This window comes from Mastigoproctus giganteus, chromosome 1 (assembly GCF_048544385.1).
Source record: "Mastigoproctus giganteus isolate SK-2022 chromosome 1, ASM4854438v1, whole genome shotgun sequence".
Lineage (NCBI taxonomy): Eukaryota > Metazoa > Arthropoda > Arachnida > Uropygi > Thelyphonidae > Mastigoproctus > Mastigoproctus giganteus.
In genome coordinates, this window is record NC_143575.1 from 265462643 (window position 1) to 265482065 (window position 19423).

The following is a 19423-nucleotide window of genomic DNA, read 5'->3' on the forward strand; positions in this document are numbered from 1 at the left end:
TACAGAAGTCGATAGAAGATTCGCGAAAATATTGTCACATGACATCAGTAGGCGTATGATCCCCTCCAACGGCTAAACACATCTAAACAAGCATGACAGCTCTGAACCATTCTCAATAAAGGGTGTCTATAAGATTCTGTGTCAACAAATCCCATTTTTACAACAGTGCAGACCTTAGTTCATCAAGTGACCGAGGATTTGGCAGGCTGCGTGCAATGCGATGCCCAAGGGTGTCACACACATGTTCTATCGGATTTAAGTATGGTGATCGTGCTGGCCACAGCAGTCGTTGGAGATCTTCAGTTTTAAGGTATTCCTCCACCACTTCAGCCCTATGTGTAGTGAGTGGTGTTTTCGTGCATGAAAAGAAAATCTAGGCCAACCGCACCCCTTAAAAGTCGCACATAGGGTTAGAGGGTTTGTTCTCGGTACCTCTACTCAGTTACAACACCCCTATCAATGAAAAGGCGACGGCCTTGATTATTATTCCGCCCCACAAGACAACACCGAATCCACCGTAAATGTCCTTTTCTCTGATGTTCGAGGATTGGTACCACATTCCTCGTTGCCTCCAGATGAAATAACGATTAGAATCGTTTGTAGGCTAAAACGATTCTGGTCTATTCTAAAATGATATCAGGGAACGGAACTGTATCCCATTTAGCTGGACTGCAAGTAGTGACGGTATTGTTTTGACGAGCTCTGGGGTGGTTTGGGGTTATTGGGACTTATAGAATTCTTGAAGGGGTTAATGGGATGCAAACCACTGGCTTCCTTGCGTAGAGTCCACTTAAATTGACCCTTCTTAACAGTCTGGTTGGAAATGTTTTCACCTGTGGCTGCAGCAACATCTAGATACACTTGATGACAAAATATCGCAGGGTTCCATCTTGCTGTAAGAGCCAGGTAGCGGATTACATACATGAATGGTTGTAGTATGCGGAGGCGTGTTGCATTTCTGACGTTGATATATCGATACACATACGTGTAACATCTGAGTTGATGCATATGCTGTATGCGTCAATCGTCATAGTAGCCTGGCGTATATCAGTCGATACAGATTAGGTGCAATAATTCGTTCTTCAGTGAAGATTTCAGTAAGTAAAACTCTCGTAAATAATTAAATTATATATTTATGTGATGTAAAATTTAATTTTAGCCATGTTGGAAGCTAAGAAGCCATCTGGAAAGAAAAATATGGATGAATTCAAAGTGTGTACTGGGTTGTGTGTACCTGTAACTGACATTCTACATTCAACGTGGAGATTCATTATTACAGGAAGTACGTTATGTATTAGCATACATAAAACGTTGTGTTTTGAATTATGGAAAAGAAACAGGAACTTTGCGAAATATTTTAGTCAAGGACGGTATTCAACAAAAGCCAACTTTGATGATGCTGCTGTACGTACAGGGAAAAACGGTAAACGTTTTATAGATGATGAGGACCTAAAGAAAACTTTTGTGGATTGCGCTGAGGAACGTTTTAATGACTTTAAAGCAGAGAAGAAAATATATCAAATAGAATTATTAAAGAAATGTCATTGTCCATTCGCACTGTTCAACTTAGAGTCGATGATATATCAAAAGATATTGAAAAACAGTTGAAAAATGACTTAAATTCTATTTTATTAGTACTCCTCTTGACGAAAGCAAGGATATTTATTTTGCTCTACTGGCAATAGTTGCTCATTAGGGTCAAATTGAATTAAATCAGTGAATTAAATTTCGTTGGCTAAAACAGTCCCCCTCTACTAGAATTTCAATTTCTGTCCCTTAATTTCAGCACCTTGAAAATTCGCCCTTTTTCAATTTACTGCGTCTTCTCAGAGTTTTATAGACCTCCATTATATCACCTTTGAATTATCAATTCACCAAGCTTTGTAGCCTCAATTCGAAGTCTTTCCACGTATGAAACACCTCTAGCCAATCAATTTCACGAAGGGTGTTTCCCATTAAGAAAATTGAAGGACATGTGTTGGCCATCATTGGACTGTTTTAAATAAATCAATATTTTTCTTTAGGTCCTGTCTCCATACTTGAACACTGTTCCCAATGCACCCTTATATTTGCCTTATACAGTGTATTATCGTCTCTCTTCAAACAAACGTTCTATGTGCACATATGCACATGATTATGCACATGAGAGGACAAAAACTCAAATTGAGGAAGGACAGTTGCAGAATAAATGTGCGAACATTTGCTTCAATAATTTTACTAATTTTAACGCAGGGAAGTTTTTCAATTTGGAAGGATAGGGAAAGTTCCATAGTCCTTCTCTCTCTCTCTCTCTCTCTCTCTCTCTCTCTCTCTCTCTCTCTCTCTCTCTCTCTCTCTCTCATTTCTTTTCTCTTTCTTTCTACATAACAGGAATCGGAGCTTTGGTTTTGTTCCCATAATATTAACAGTGGGAAATATCCTGATATCTCAGAGTTACAATATGCTTGTATCACTCGGATTTCTTTTGATAAAGATCTGTAATCATGAGATGATCGGTGGACTACCATTGTATTTGGAATTTGGAATTTGGAACATTCCATGATACAAGGCCAAATGAAGATTATCGGGACTATTATGCAGTGGCTAAAATAACGTAACGTATTTTGGTTCTCAACAAGACAGAGACAGCCATAGTTTTTCATAACAGGGGTGTTGTATTGCGTAATTACAAAAGGCATGAAAGTTGGCTTTGTAAACAGGCACAACTCTAGATTTTTCTGTGTTCTAATCAAGACCATCACGTGATAAGTTTCACCATAATGTTGATGTCACTCGAGTAACATCAACAGCCTTCAGCGAAACAGTCAAGTAAGTAAATCCAGATTTTCTACAGTTTCTATTATTTCTTATAAATTTTAATAAATGTCAGGTGATATGTTCCTCCACTCGGCCTTTAACGCAGCCACCCTATCGAGTATCTCAAAGATGCTCGATAGGGTTCAGATCAGCACTCTGGGCTGGCCAGGCCCATTTTTCTACACCCATGTCCTTAAACCACTTTGTTACGGCCCCGAGAAGTATGAATGACGCGTTATCTTGCTGATGTATGGGCCTTCGCCGAAGTACTGCCATAATGTTGGAAGGGCATAATTGTCCAGGCTTTCCTGGTATTGTACAACATTCGTGGTTTTGTCGATAACGACTAATGAGCCCAGACCAACCCATGAAAGAAGCTCCATACCGTGACACTGCCTCCACCAAATTTCATTGTCGAGAGGATAGAATCAGGAAGGAACTGTTCCAACGGCCATCAGACTGGTAGGGTGCGAACCTTGACTAGTCTGTCCATAGCACTGTTTTCCGCTGCTCTACAGTCCAGGATTGGTGCTCTTTAGACCATGTTAATCGGCGTCTAACATTTGTTGAGGTGATCAATTCTGTTGAACTTAGTATGTCTATTTTGGCGATAAAAACTGATTTCCAAACTGAAAAGAACTCCATCTCCTTCCACAATCCACTAAATCAACCACTTCTTGGAAAGTGCTTGAGATGTTTCTGTCATTGACACATTTCTAATGAACATACTTGGATTGTGACGGGAATTAGGGTAATTTGAAAGTTTCTGCAATTCTGCCCAGACACAATAAGAGGGAGTATCTGATGAGAGAGCATTGTCAACAAATTCAGCCCTGGAGACATTGCGCAAGGCTCTTGGGGTGGAATTTTTCTCAACGTGGTCTGTGCTTGTTAACAGAAGAGACCGCTTCTACAGGGATGGGATACAATTAATAGAAAGCGTGCTAGATTGATCGAAAAACTGCTAGCTTGAAGGAATACACGGACTAACTAATAGATTAACAGTATCTACAGGTAGAGGTTATAGTGACTTCTACACTGTATCTATTAGAACGTGCAGTACACCGGAAAGTAAGTGCTAAGGATTTCAAGGCCTGTTGTGCGTCATCATGAACGGGTAATTAAATAGCCCTGTTAGAGTAACTAAGAGCAAAAACAGGTGCACCTACACTAATATAGGAGCAGAGTTAATAGATTTTGTGAATTTGAATTACTGATCAAATCATCAAATACGAACATTTTAGGGATGTCAGACTGCGGCTAAATTCCAGAGGAACAACAGAGCAACACAACCCAACACTAAAACTCGAACTATTTCTGGTCTTTACAGTTTGTACTGCGAAACAAAGTATTAAAACGCGGGGTGGGGAGTATGGGGAGTGTATAGTGGTGATTGTCAAGCGGCACCTCCCCACCCCCCGCGTTTTAATACTCTGTTTCGCGGTACAAACTCTGTAAAGGCCAGAGATAGTGTGAGTTTTAGGGTTGGGTGCGTTGCTCTGTTGTTCTTTCGTAATTTAGCCCCAGGACCCTAGTGGGACGCCATGTTTTCCGTCCTCTACCAAGACGGCAGGCCAAGTATAGAACGAATACAAAGCTATCTGAAAGGGATGAACCCTGGACGATATCTGAGCTTGCCAGAGAGGGCCCAAGAAAACAACAAAACACTTATGGTAACAAAAATTTGTTACCATATTGTAGGAGTAATCTCAGATTAATGTGCCGACTATATGGCACTACACTCAGGTTGGTGGACAATGAAAAAGACCTGGGGTAATTGTGCAGTCCAATACGAAGGTCTCTGAGCAGTGCAGAGAGGCTACCAGGGAAGCACATGGGATTTTGTTAGTGATATGCAGGAATTTTGTTGGCGAGATGTATAAAAAATACACCTTGAATTCTGCTTAGGGATCTGGAGGCCTCATTTTACAAAGGATATAGAGCTGCAGGAACGAGTAATCTGCGCAGTAGCACAGTGGTATCGTAACCTCCCTCTACACACCGGGTGGAAAAGGACCGGGTTCGAATCCCGTCGATGACGCGAGGAACTTTAGTGGGCTTTTTTCACTCCGTGGCTGAGTTAGTTGGTCTCAGGTGTAGGTTTTTCGTCTAGCAAACAAGCAAATCGACCAGAGAACACAAGCAATTTACAGACAGTATACACGGAGCAATATTATCTTAGTCGGTGGTACTCCTAAAACCCCTACAACAACAACAACAACTGTATAGACATGAAGGGATATAAAGTTCACCAGTAATCTGCTTGGCATTATTAACAGAACACAATGTTTTTCATGAATGTTTTATTGTGAACAGGGTCCCCGAAGGCAAATATTTGATATAATAGTCATACTGACATGCAACTTCCGAGTACCCAATAGAAATCGATCTACCACCTTACAGAGCAACACATTATGCAAATTATCCATATTTTTAAAATCAGGTTGCAACAAAATTCCATCATTCCCATTTCTTGACTTGCTGAGTGGGATATTCACATCTCCAGTGCTCAGAATGGCAAGTCATGGTTGTTTAAAAACTGTTTATTAGGGTCGCGCGGAATCATAGATTGGACTAACACCGAACTGGAGAATATCATGAAAAAGACAAGGACAATGATGACCAAGAGACGCCAACACCACCCGAATTCAGCCGTGGAGAGACTGAAAATTACTCGGAAAGAAGGAAGAACGGGTCTGACAGACCTCATCGAGCAACAGAAAACAGCGATTGCTAACTTGAAGGATTGCTTCCCGAAACACACAGCAGCACCCCACCAGGCCATAAGGAAGACAGACAAGCGGTATACCCCACTCAACCAAAGCGAGAAAAACCCTCCTAACCAGGAGGCACAAACGAAACTAGACAGATGGACAGAAGACACGTCATGGAAGACACTAAAATGATCTCCATCAAGATCACATAGATAAAACTGCTTCCAATGTGGCTCACGAGCGGGACGCTCTTCCCAGAGACTGAAGGATTCATGCTCGTCATCCAACACCAGGTAATCAACACCAGAAACAATAGAAAATACATCGCCACGGACCCCCGAATATCCGATGACACATGTTGGATCGTTTCTGAAGCCAGAAACCATCAAATTCATCACCGCTGGATGCAAGGTGATCACCCAGACTGAGCACACTCATAGACACAACCAGGTAGCTAGGATAATACATCAGAAGCTAGCAAGGAAATACCAGTTGATGAAAGAAAGTGTACTGTACTACAAGTACCCCAAGCAGTACTAAAGACCCAAACTCACAAGCTGTACTGGAACCGCGCCATAATAACGGATAAGAGAATCCCAAACAACAGACCGGACATAACTCGTGTGGATAAGAAGGAAAAGGCTACCTATCTGATTGACGTAGCGGTACCCAACACTGGCAACCTGTAGAAAACCCATGGGGAAAAATTAGGAAGTTCAAGAACCTAAAACAGGAGATCAAAGAGATGTGGCATGTGCAACAAGTTACGACTGTCCCGGTCATCTTGTCAACCACAGATCAGGAGCACAGGTTTTGAGAAAAAACTGTGCTCCTAAACTTACTCCTGTCCTTTGCCGCCTTTTTTCATTTTCTAATTCCAAAGGTGTTTTTCCTTCTGCTTGGAAATTTGCTCATATAAAACTTGGGAGGGACATGTCATCCTAAAAAGGGTGACAAGTCCCTCCCATCCAATTATCGTCACATTGCAATTACTTCTACTCTTTCTCAAGGAATGGAGTAATCAATTAACCTCCAACTCTTAAACTACCTAGAAACCTTCCATCTGATCAACGATCGCCAGTATGGATTCCGTCAGTGTCGATCCACTGGTGATGTTCTGGCTTATGTTACCCATCTATTGCAAATTCAATGGAAATGTTTGGTGAAACACAAGCAGTTTCTCTTGACACCTCAAAGACTTTCGATCGTATTTGGCATAAAGGTCTTCTAAACAAGCTTCCATCTTATGGTTTGCAACTGTTTTTTGTAATTGGTTATCCAGCTTTCTCTCTGATTGCCCTCTAAGGGTGATGGTAGATGGCTCTCTGTCTTCTAACTTCTCCGCTAATGCTGGTGTCCCCCAAGGTTCAGTTCTAGCCCCCACACTATTCATGGTGAATATTAATGACCTTCTTCCATTGACTGGATATCCTATCCATAGTTTTGCCGATGACATCACATTGCATTCCACTTTCCATTTTGAGAAACCTTGTCCTGCTCAATCAGATTCAACTTCTCGAATATCCGCTATCAAGTGGGGCAAAGACAACTTAGTTGATTTCAATCCTTCTAAAACTCCGTTTTGTCTTATATCTCGCAAAAAGATTCTCCTCCTCCTTTGCTTATCTTTGGTGACACTTCGATTTCTAGGCAAGATGATATATCTCCTTTTGGGGATTACCCTGAATTCTAATCTCTCTTGGCACAAGCACTACAAATATTGCTCCTTCTGCATCTAAAAAACTTGGTTTTCTCTTTCGCTCTCGGCATTACTTTTCTTTCAAACAGCAGTTCACTCTGTACAAATCTCAAATCCGCCCTAGCATGGAATGTTGTTCTCACATCTGGGGACGGTGCCCCCAAAACCTCTCTCGGGCTTCTATATTACATTCAGAACAGGGCATTTAGTTTAATTAATGACTCCTCTCTAACAGAATCTCTTCACTTGCTGTCTCATAGACATTCTGCTTTTGCTGCATGCCTTTTCTGTAGATACTTCCATGGGCGCTGTTCTTCTGAATTGGCTTCTATAATTCTCGCTCTCTCTTTCAAAACAGTCTGAACACGTGCCGCCACCAGCCATCATCCATTTACTGTACAACTTCAAACTCGCAGAACCAACTTTTCATCTTCCTCGTTTATTCATTCAATTGCCATAGCCGGAGAGTTCCTTGACCACAGTAACACCAGACATAACAACAACCACCCTGTGCATTTGGTAGCACTACATGTCACGAGGTGGAACCCCCAAACAGGGAAAAATAATATAAGGATAATAATAATTTTATTTTGTCTTAATATTTCTATAACAACTATTTTACTGATCATTCTTCTTTTACTTCTTGCAGAAGTCGATGGTCATTGGCTCCAAGGCCACAGTAGAAGCAAACTGTGTTTAAAATGGCATTTTGGAAGTGCATCTTTATAATCCTAGCCCTTGTAATCTGTGGTTTTGGAATCTTTGCCAAAATGAAAACCGAAGCACAAGATATCATTGTCACTACAAACCTAGGTCCAATTAAAGGTAAAAATATTCCAACACCAGGTGGAAAATCTGTGGATGCTTTCCTTGGAATACCATATGCCAAAGCACCTGTTGGTGAAAATCGCTTTCGTCCACCACAGCCTGTTGATCCGTGGATTGATGTGCTCAATGCTACCGAGAAACCAAACGCGTGCATGCAATCAGGAAGGAATTCTTCAGAATTTCAAGGCGCTTCGGAAGACCTGTATCCTAAAAATCCTAAAGAGGATTGTCTGAAGTTAAATGTATGGCGTCCTCACCCTACACCCCAGAAAGCTGCGGTTATGATATTGATTTACGCGGGCGGTTTTGTTTCTGGGGCGACCAATATATATAACCACGATCCTAAGGTGTTAGTTTCCGAAGAAGATGTCATAGTAGCGTCAATGAATTATAGACTTGCATGTTTGGGATTTCTATACTTTGGGCGTCCTGATGCACCCGGAAATGTAGGATTACTTGACCAAAATTTGGCAATTCGTTGGGTCAAGGAGCACATTGTTGATTTCGGAGGTGATCCAGAAAATATAACATTGTTTGGAGTAAGTGCAGGGGGTGCAAGTGTGAGCTATCATCTGCTATCTCCACTCAGTCATAACCTCTTCAATCGGGCCATCATACAGAGTGGAACAGCAACTTCTCCGTGGGCCATGCACGATAAGGAAAAGGCTATTAATCGAGGTCTAAAACTTGCACAACTTGTCGGCTGTCCTCATAATAAGGATGACCTTAATGCGGTTCTGGACTGTCTCCGCCAGAAAGATGCAAATGAATTAATGATACAAGAGAAAGGGTTATTATATGAAGGTTTAGATTTTTCCTTTGTTCCTGTAATAGACGGAGAATTCATCGAGGAAGATCCTGAAGTATTGCTGCAAAACAAACAATTCAAGAACACGAGTATTTTTCTCGGTACCACCGCAAATGAGGGATCTATTTTTCTACTTATTTATCTTTTTCAGATATTCAAATTAGTTGAGAACCTTACCATCACGTATGAGGAATTCCTTACAGCTTTGACAATCTTCTCTCCTTCCCAAGACGAGTTGATTATACGATCCATCGTGCAGGAATACACTGACTGGGTAGAATCGGACTACGTTTATGGTGCCGAAAAATCTCTGACTGATCGCTATTTCGTGTGTCCAACTGAGCAGTTTGCCCGAAATTTTGCCAGTGTGGAAAATGATGTCTACCTTTATAGTTTCGATTACAGAGGATCTGCAAACCTCCCGAGTTGGTTCGGAGTTACTCATGGTGAAGATATTTCCTATGTGATGGGATTACCCCTACTGACTGGTGGTCCTTCAGAAGTGGAGTTCTCTGCACGAGTAATGAGACTGTGGGCAAATTTTGCAAAAACAGGGTAGGATTTTTATATTTTTCATGTATTTATTGTACAGTGGATGGAAGATGTTTAGATCACCATAGTAACTAACCCCTTTAGATTACTATAGTATTATGTCAATTTTCGGTATCTCTTTTGAGTTCTGTATTAGTTAATTAACTCTGTATGCCTGCTGCAGTTAGTAGACAAACAGGGATGCAAAAAACTTCATCCTTTAGAGTAAGCATAATGGAACTGAAATGAAAGTCTTATTTATTTCTGTTAGTTTAACTGTTTTGTTTTATGAGAGAGCAACACCAATCACTATATTGTGTCTGTAAATTGATTGCATTCTATGGTCGATTTGCTTATTTATTCTCTTGAGCCACCTTGTTAAAAAAAACTCCAAAGATATTGCTCACGTCATCATTGAAACGTTGTTGCTGTTGTTGTAGGGTTTTAGGAGCATCAGCGACCAAGGCCACATTGCTCCATATATGCTGTTTGTAAATTGCATATGTTCTGTGGTCGATGTTCTGTTTGCTGGACGAAAAACCCAAGTTTCCAGGAGAAAAAACCATGCCACCCTTGCGTAGAATGGTTGACTCATCCACGTTGTGAAAAGGCCCATAAAAATTCCTTCCGTTTTCGACGGGAATTGAACTCAGATCTTTTCAACTTGGTGCAGGGAGGACAGCGATTCTTCCAATAGTGCGACTCCAGAGGACCCAATATACACGTTCGAACATTCTACGGAGTATCTACAGAAAATTCGGCTATGGGAGAGAAAGTGGAGAGACACTGTTAGAGATGATCATTAATTAACCTAACTGCCCTCTTTTGAATGGAATCGAGAAGCCTGAGAGGCGTTTTGGGGCATTGCCACAGATGCGGAAACAGTATTTGACAGTAGGGTGATTTGCGATTTGTACAGAGTCAACAGCTGTTTGGAAGAAACGTAAAGCCGAGAGCGAAAGAGAAAACCCAGCTTTTTAGATGCAGAGGAAGCAATCTTTGAAGTGTGCTTATGCCAATAGATATTAGAAGTAAAGATAATCCCCAATTGAGATATATGATCTCAGTCGAAGTCGAAATGTAATCGAAGATAACGCTTTTTGAAGATATAAAACAGACGGAATTTTAAAAGGATTTAAATCAAGAAAGTTATCTTTGCACCACTGGAGAATTACCTTTAGCATTTAAGGAATTGGTAGTGGATATTCGAGAAGTTAAACTGTTTGTGGAGGGCAAGATTGCTCAAAGTGTAAGGTGGATGTGGCAAGGTGCTATCATCAGCAAAACGATGGATAGGTTTTCCGGACAATGCTAGAAGGTCTTTGATAGGACGAGAAAACGAGAAAGAACTAAACTTTAGTGAACATCAGCATTAGTAGAGAATTTAGAAGACAGAGAGCCATCTACCATCATCCGCAGAGCGTGATCAGTGTGAAAACTGGATACCCAATTACAAAGAACTGTTGGCAAACCATAAGATAGAAGCTTATTTTGAAGACCTTTATTTTGAGTTTCACCAAACCTTTCCATTGAATTTGTCCATAGTTAGGTAACATGAGGATGTCACCAGTGGATGGACACTTAGGGGATCCATACTGGCGACTGTTGATCAAAAGGAAGATTTCCAGACAGTTTAAGAGTTTGGGTTTAAATGATTTCTCCATTACTTAAGAAACAGGAGAAGTGGAATGGGAGGATAATTCGATGGGAGCTATTTTTCGTCGTATTATGATTCTCTCACCAGTGTGAAACAGTAAGAAAGACGATTCTTCAGACCAGATGTACCAATTGTTTTAGTTCCTAGAATGATATAAAATATTCCACTAGTTTTCATTTATATATTTATATAAAAAATCACTTGAATACTATCACCAGTTCTGTATAGTTATTTTGCAATCGATTCTTCTAACGCTGACAAAGTGACTTTGAAAGAAATCAACGTAGAATGTATTAAAAACTGGTTTTACCGTTGAAAAGAAATTATGGATTTATGAACGAAACCAGAGTCTAATGGAACTTCACACAGTTGGGCCTGTTTCCCTCCTGTTTCTATATGAAAAATCAAGCAAGCAAACGCAAATCAAGAAACAAGAATATTCATAATTTTAATTCACAATTTCCGTGGGAAATCATAAAATAAATCTTACTATCGGGGAAGAACCACAACAGAAAATGTTAATAGCCGTTAATTTCTTTAGCAGTACAATTAATTTATTTAAATTGTTTTGAGCTTTAATCTTTCGTATTCTGTGTTCCAGAAACCCGAATTTGTCTCCAGACGGCACTTTGGATGAACAAGGATGGCCTCTTTACACACTGGAAGAGAAGGAATATTTAATTTTCGATAAGGCAAATTCTAGTTCTATAGGTCATGGACTTCGTTCCAGGCAATGTGCCTTCTGGCAGCAATATATTCCTTATTTGATGCAAGTGGCAGGTTGGTAGAACCTAATTGTACTTATATCTGTTTGTTCTGTTTTTAAATTCCATATTTTAGCACAGCTATGGCTACATTAATGAGAACCTAAGCGGTAAAGTAGGTTATTGCTATGCTGACCAGATTTTTTGCGGGCCAAAGCAGAACTCTTGGGGACATCAAACAGCTTTATTTAAGAAAGAAGTCTGTTTTTGGTGAAGTCAGTTTAAACAGTACCTTCATAATGCCTTCTCCACAGGACAGTGGTTATAAAATTACAACATAGTCCTGACACTGTCCATCTGACAAAAAAAAATAACATTTTAGATACGAGTCCACCGCAGTTCAACCGCCAACTGCTCAACTTTTGCAGATCCTGTTGCAGTAGCGTACTGTCGTTAACAACCCTGTCAACCTTCGTATCGTCTGCAAACTTATACATTATCCCTGATATACCTTCATCAATACCATTGATAAATACCGAAAACAACAATGGGGCCAACACCGAACCCTGGGAGAATCCACTAATAACATTAGTCCATGAAGGGCAGGCTCCATTGATTACCACTCTCAGTCGTCTACCACAAAACCATCCCTTTATCCATTGTAGTAACTTGCCCTTAATGCCATACTGCACCAATTTGTACAGTACTCTTCCATATGCCACAGTATCAAAAGCTTTCCTAAAATACAAGTATACGATATCAAATTTATTCTATGCATCCAGTTCCTTTGTGACCACATCATAGTATATAATATAATAATGATCTGTAATAGAGCCACAGAAAAGGTTCGACAGGCAAAGGCAGTTTATGAGAAATCACTAGCAAACAGAGCAAAGAGGGGGGATAAAGAATTCTTCACATATATGAATGCCAAGAAGAGCAGGACAAACCAGATCGGACCTTTATGTAAGGGAAAGGGGATAGTAATAAATACACCAGCTACCGTTGCAGATGAACTCAACAGTTATTTTGCATCGATATTTACAAATGGAAAACCTTTTGTGGCAATGGAAAATTGTGGGAGCGAAGTTAAAAAATACGTAATTAATGATATTGAAATTTCGCAAGATTATTTAATGAAAAAACTTTCGAGCCTACAGACCAGTAAGGCTCCTGGAGTTGATGAAATATACCCTATAATCTTAAAGAAGGCGGCAAGTGAGTGCATTGAACCATTGAGGCTAATTATGCGAGCATCACTAGACTCTGGGGAGATTCCCTTGGGTTGGAAAAGTGCCAATGTATCTCCCATACATAAGGGTGGCTCTAAGAGTGAAGTGGGAAATTATCGACCTGTCAGTCTGACTTCAGTGGTAGGGAAAATCATGGAGGCAATGATCAAGGGTGGATCATTCAGGATCATTTGGATAGAATTGAAATTCTCGAGGATACTCAACATGGTTTTGTAAAGGGAAAATCATGTTTAACAAATCTGGTCCGCTATTTTGAAAGGGTCACTCACGAGCTGGATTTAGGGAATAATTTCGACATTGTTTATTTAGATTTCAGCAAAGCTTTTGACTCAGTCCCACATGAGCGGTTGCTTTATAAGCTGGAACAGGTTGGAATCACTGAAAAAATCCTTAGATGGATAGAAGGATGGCTTCAGAGCAGGAGGCAGAGGGTTGTGATAAATGGCTATTCCTCAGATTGGGTTGATGTAAGAAGTGGGGTTCCCCAAGGATCAGTATTAGAAACACTGTTGTTTTTAATTTTCGTAAACGACATTGGTGAAGGAACAGAGGGCGTGATATCTAAATGATCACTGTCAAGCTGGGCTTCTTCAGAGAGACCTAGATAGACTTCAGGAATGGTCAGAAAAATAGCAGCTATGCTTTAATCCAACAAAGTGTAAGATATTACACCTGGGAAACAGCAATCCCAAAATAACTTATTCACTTGGTGGAGTTCAACTAAACCAGTACTGGAGGAAAGGGACGTGGGTGTTACAATACGGTCAGACAGAAATTCTCTGATCATTGTAAACAAGTTGCAAGGAAAGCCCATGGTGTCCTATCGATGATCTATCGAACTTTTGCAAGTAGAGATAGGGACGTGATAATCCCATTATATAAGGCTTATGTTAGACCACACTTGGAATACTGTGTTCAAGTATGGAGACCGCACCTGAAGAAAGACATCGAGCTTCTTGAAAGGGTGCAAAGAAGGGTAACTCGCCTGGTGAGATCGGCAAAAGGGCGTCCTTATGAAGAAAGACTTCGAATATGTGGGTTGCAGAGTTTGGAAACTAGACACCTTAGAGGAGATTTGATTGAGGTGTTTAAGGCTCTGAGAGGCATCAGTAAAATTAATAAGGACAAAATTTTCAAGATTATAAATGATGCTAGAACTAGGGGACATAAATTCAAGTTATGGGGGGAAATGTTTAGATTGGACTGCAGGAAGTTTTATTTTAGCCAGCGAGTTATAAATTACTGGAATAAGTTGCCTTCATGGGTGGTAGAGGCCGACAGTTTGGGGAAATTCAAAGGTCATCTGGATAGTACTTTCGGGTAAGGGAAGCGCGTAGGATGATAAGTTTAATTTCCTTTTCTTTTGTTAATTATTATTATTTTTTTTATCATTGTTTTATTCGGTTTTTTTTTTTTTTTTGGCTGATTCAGCTGAAGCCATAGGCTGATGCTGAACATAGCCATAAGCCATAGGCTTGCTCAATCCACTCAAAACTTTAAACACACCTTAAATATATCACATAGCAGGTGCCTGGTCTCCAGATGCTGACATTTGCAGATTTGAAGCCTTTCTTGTTAAAAACATCCCTTTGTTCAGCTCACCAATCTCGTTGAATTTCTTTACTAATACTAATAAAATTTGTCAAATAAGCCTTCTCCTTAAGAAACCCATGCTGTCCGAACTAAACTAGAAGATACTGCAGTCTTTCTTTAACCAGTGCCTCCAGTAATTTCCCTGGAACAGAAGTTAAACTAACAGGTCTGGAATTATTTGTGTAACTATTTGATCCCCCTTTGTGAATTGGGGACAGATTTGCACATTTCCAGTTCCCTGTATCCAACGAAGCTTTCATAATTATGATAGATACCATCCACCCTAGTGCCTTTCTTATGTTCAATTTCAACAATTTCGCCTCCACTTTGCTCTCAGTTATTATAAAATCATTTAGCTCCCTGCCAGGGTTTGATAAGTTTCTGGTCTCAACTTCCCTAGCGACCCTAGAGACTTCCCCTCGTATGTGAATGTAGAGGTAAAATACTCCTTCAGTTTGTCAGCTAACTGAGCAAGTTCATCTGCAATCGAACCGCCGATGCCAAGTGGACCAATCTCATTCATCCCCTTCCTTCTAGAGTTTACATACGTGAAGAAGTCTTTGCTGTTTTTCTTTGAATTGTTTGACAAAGATTTCTCGTAATCTATCTTTGCTTGCCAATGTCCTTTGTGACTTGATTACAGACTAGCTTAGATCCACTATAGACATCTGTGTCTCCTAATAATTTATATGCTTCCCATGCATTTTTCTTCCCTGCCACGAGTCTCATTAGGTCATGTGACATCCATTTAGGCCTAAACGTTGAACAATATTTCTTGTTGTTATGAAAAGTAATGAAAAGTCTAGTAGCTTCCAATATTAATCCCTTGAATGCTTCCCATTTAGAATTTGCTGTTGATAACATCATCAGTTGGTCCCACTGTATAGAATTTAAAAACTCTCTGAGACCATTGCAGTCACCTTTGCGAAAGCAAAAACCCTTCCCCTTACCACTTACATCTTTAAGTGAATCCCATATCAGTATACTGTGAACACTGCCATGTAATGGTTCCTTTATCTGCAGATTCTTAATGCATGAATAATCAGAACAAGAGTATTATTCCCTCTGGCTGTCTCTCGAACATGCTGTTGTGGAAAACAGTCCTCCAATAAAATCACAAAAGTCTTCCAGTATGCGAGTGACCAACCCACAAATCCCAAACAATATCTAGGAATTTAAAATCCCCCAATATAAGATTCTCTGATTTACTGGCCACTGTATTTCTCTGAATAATTGTTCATTGTACTCATCAGAGTCATTAGGTCTATAACATACTTCTACTCTCATTTTCCATTTCCCAGTGTTTATATCACATCAAACTGACTGAACATTGCAATGTCCACCAACATCAACTGGATGCACTTCATTAGATTTTATGTATTCCTTAATTAACAGCATAACCCCTCCTCCCTTCCTAACTCTCTATCCTTCCTGTACAGATTGTACTCCTTAAATTCCATTTCAGCACTGCTTATGTTGATGTCTTAACCAGCACTTCAAAATCATCAATTTATTTATACAACTCCTAGCATTGGTGTACATGCACCCGTTCTTACTCTTTGTTACTTTAACACAACCCACGTATTTACTTGTTCCATGATGACTCCAAGCAGCCCTTGAAAACCCCAGTACCTCGCTTTCCAGGCTCATTCCAATAGCAGCAGTGCAACAATCACTTTCACCTCTGCGTTGATCTTTTAGTCTCTGAATCCCCCAAGTTAGCAGTTTTCCGATCCACCTAATACTGCCTCGATACATGACCAAATAAAATTTCTTTTACATTTCCCACCCTTAAACATGTGCCCTACCGTAGCAAATCGGATATGATCACCGTCCATCCCACACCTGATGTAAAAGGTCTGAATTCGAATCCTGTCAAAGACGTCACAAATTCTTACGGACCTTTCATGATGTGGCTGAGTTAGTCCATCTCAGGCAAGAATTGGATTGAGTTTTTCATCAGGAAACTCTACTTTTTTCGGTCACCAAAAAGGGAAATCGAAGACACCATTTCCAGATACAATTTGAGTCCTCACAGTCTTATTGGGTTAGCACTTAAATCCACTGACAACACGATAGTTTGAATATGTCCTTTCGAAAGAGAAATTCAGATGCGAAATTTGTAGGTTGCCATATTGATTTATTAATAGTTTTTAAAAAATTATCATTTCAAGTTCTGTAAATATTAATACAATTCATAATACAAAGATAAATAATAAAAAATTTCCATAATTTTTATAAAATTTATTAAATATTTTATTATTTTATCGTTTCAGAAAAACTTGAATCGTGTGAAAACCAAGACCAAGATCCATAAAGAATTCATTTAATCTTTGATTTAAATTTCTGTATAATTCAGATGCAAATTAAAAAATAAAATAAATAAATATTTGTTGCTGCAAGCTGACTATTGGTAGAAAGAATAGCCATTTTATTTCATAAACAGACGCAGACAATGAATTTACAATGCTTTAATGACAGCTGTTCTTTGAGAGTCCACACTTTGGTATTCGAACGACCAAAGATATCTTGTATACTCAAAACATTAACTATTAAATATAATTTGTATACTCACTGGACAATAAATTAGAAATCTTTTTAATCGATACCAACAGATGATTAAACGAACTGTTTCCAAATGTAAATTGTCATATACCATGATCTAAAGTTCCTCGTAATAAGTTAAATGCTGTAAGCTTTCCAGTGGTTGCTTACTCGATCCGGGTCCTCGTAGCACAATTGGTAAGATCACCTTCCTTCCTACACAGTGTGTAAAAGATGTCGAGTCTTGTCGATGACGTGAGAATTTTATGGGTCTTTTTCACAACATGATTGTGTTTGTCGGTCTCAGGCTAGGATAGGATGCTTTTTTATTCCCGGAAACTCGGCTTTTCGTCCAGCGAAGAGAAAATCACCCAGAGAACAACTGATGCTCCTAAAACCCAACTTCAGCAACAACGTAGTCGATCCAGTCATGGGGAACACAGGCACTCCAAAAACGAGACCGAGGAATTTAAAATGAAAATGACTGAAACATTCAAGTAAAGAAAGAACCCAGTTCCAAAAGAAGTATGCGACGGAATTTAAATAATCTGGGATGTGGTACGTTTGCGCCTATACGAACATTTTTTTCACTTTTTTTCATCGATGGTGGGGCGAAAGTGTGGCATCAACCGCATGAAGCCAAGCATTGAGACTGTCTCGTGTCCACCATTCAAGTGGCTGAAGTGGTGTCATGGTATGGGATATGTTCTGTTGGTACGAATTGGTACTGGTAGAAAGGTCGTGCTGCCTCCAATGAATGACTTTCTCTTGTATACTGGATGAAGTTCTCCCTGAGTGCTTAAGTTTTACCCTGATTGCGATGAAGTCTTTCAAGGCGACAACGATTAAAGCAAAACACCAAATAATTTACTAAAATAAATCAGACATTTCATTCCATTGCTCATTGGTCTGCCCCTATTAGTCTATTTTTTAATGTTTCTGTTAACTGTCTTGCCCTTTTGAGTATGAAAGATTCCCATGAATGGTCTTATTTAGTGTTGGTGTTGGTACCGCAGAATTGCAGCAGACCATGTCTTTAATACGTCCAGCTCCAGAGTCCTGAATCTTCACCACCACAAAAAAGGAAAGATCTTATGGTAGCTGCAGATGCCACACTTCATCCTTGCTTGTTGTTCAAATTGAGACAGATAGGATCCAGTATTTGATTTTATCAACACAAACATGAAGGATTACTCCCTAATGAAATGGTTATTGATGAAAAACATGATTATGACATTGGATGCCTCTTTTCCGCGTAAAACGCGGGAGAGCCCTACATGCTCCACAGCCTTGGTTTTCTCTAAGAACCCAAGAGCATGAGTAAGCCAAATATTACCAACCGCCATCAATGCACGAATCAACAAACGACATAATTGAATTCATTGAAAGATGCCACTTCCTGCTCTCACTATATGCCTCCGTTATTTGTTCCTCAGCCCCACAAAGAAAGATCAGTATATATGCAAGTAGATGGTATCTTGAGCTTGCCCAACTGGTTAACTGGACGATCATTCTCAATCTGTATTCGATTAGACTGAGAATCAACCTTGAGTATTCATCTCAGAATTGGCTCTCACAAACATCAAATTAGGCCTAACCTATTGGAAAATACAGTTTCCAATGTTAATCTGCTAGCAAATCTCATCACAGAGATCGTAGGCGCACCCTAAAATTTAAGTAATACGCTGCAGAACAAAATTAACAGAACACCTAGAAAAAGTTGTGTAACTCGTGCAGCTTGCGATGAAAACGGACAATATTTAGTATGGTGTGGTACCAGAGAATAAAGATGGAATGAGGAGACAACGAAAAACTTCGACAAGTCCCCACATGTTCGATCGGATATAGGTCTGGTTATTGTGATTACCATGATAACCAGCCGTTGGACAGCTTCAGGGGTTCGAGGATCTGTTCTCGGTAGCTGTGCTCAGTTGCAGTACCCTATCAAAAACATGAAGAGGGGTGCAGCCAATGATCATTATTCTGCCCCATAAGAGAACGCCGTATCCACCGTAAATATCCCTTTCTCTGATGCTCGAGGATGGTACCGCGTCCCTCGTTGTCTCCAGATGAAATAACATCTAGGATCGTTTGTGGCTACAACGGAATATCAGAGACCAGAACTGTATCCCATTTGGCTGGGCTTCAAGTAGTCATGGCACCAGTTTTTACGAGCTCTGAGGTGGTTTGGGGTTAATGGGATTCTTGTTTTTTGAGGCGGTCTCCCTACAGAGTTTCCTCTCTTGGAAATGTTTTCGCTGGTGGCAGCAGCAACATTTAGATGCAATTGATGACA

The 19423-nt window shown here is 39.9% G+C and overlaps 1 protein-coding gene across 1 annotated transcript; it reads left to right on the plus strand.

The window, feature by feature from the left end:
* The first annotated feature begins 1018 nt into the window (after positions 1–1018).
* On the plus strand, positions 1019–16940 carry LOC150091925 (acetylcholinesterase-like). Its single transcript, XM_090386163.1, has 4 exons — positions 1019–1097; positions 7859–9400; positions 11635–11813; positions 16860–16940. Exons 2-4 carry the CDS (start codon positions 7911–7913, stop codon positions 16898–16900), a joined length of 1710 nt encoding a protein of 569 aa, XP_090242289.1. The 5' UTR covers positions 1019–1097; positions 7859–7910; the 3' UTR covers positions 16901–16940.
* The last annotated feature ends 2483 nt before the right edge of the window (positions 16941–19423 follow it).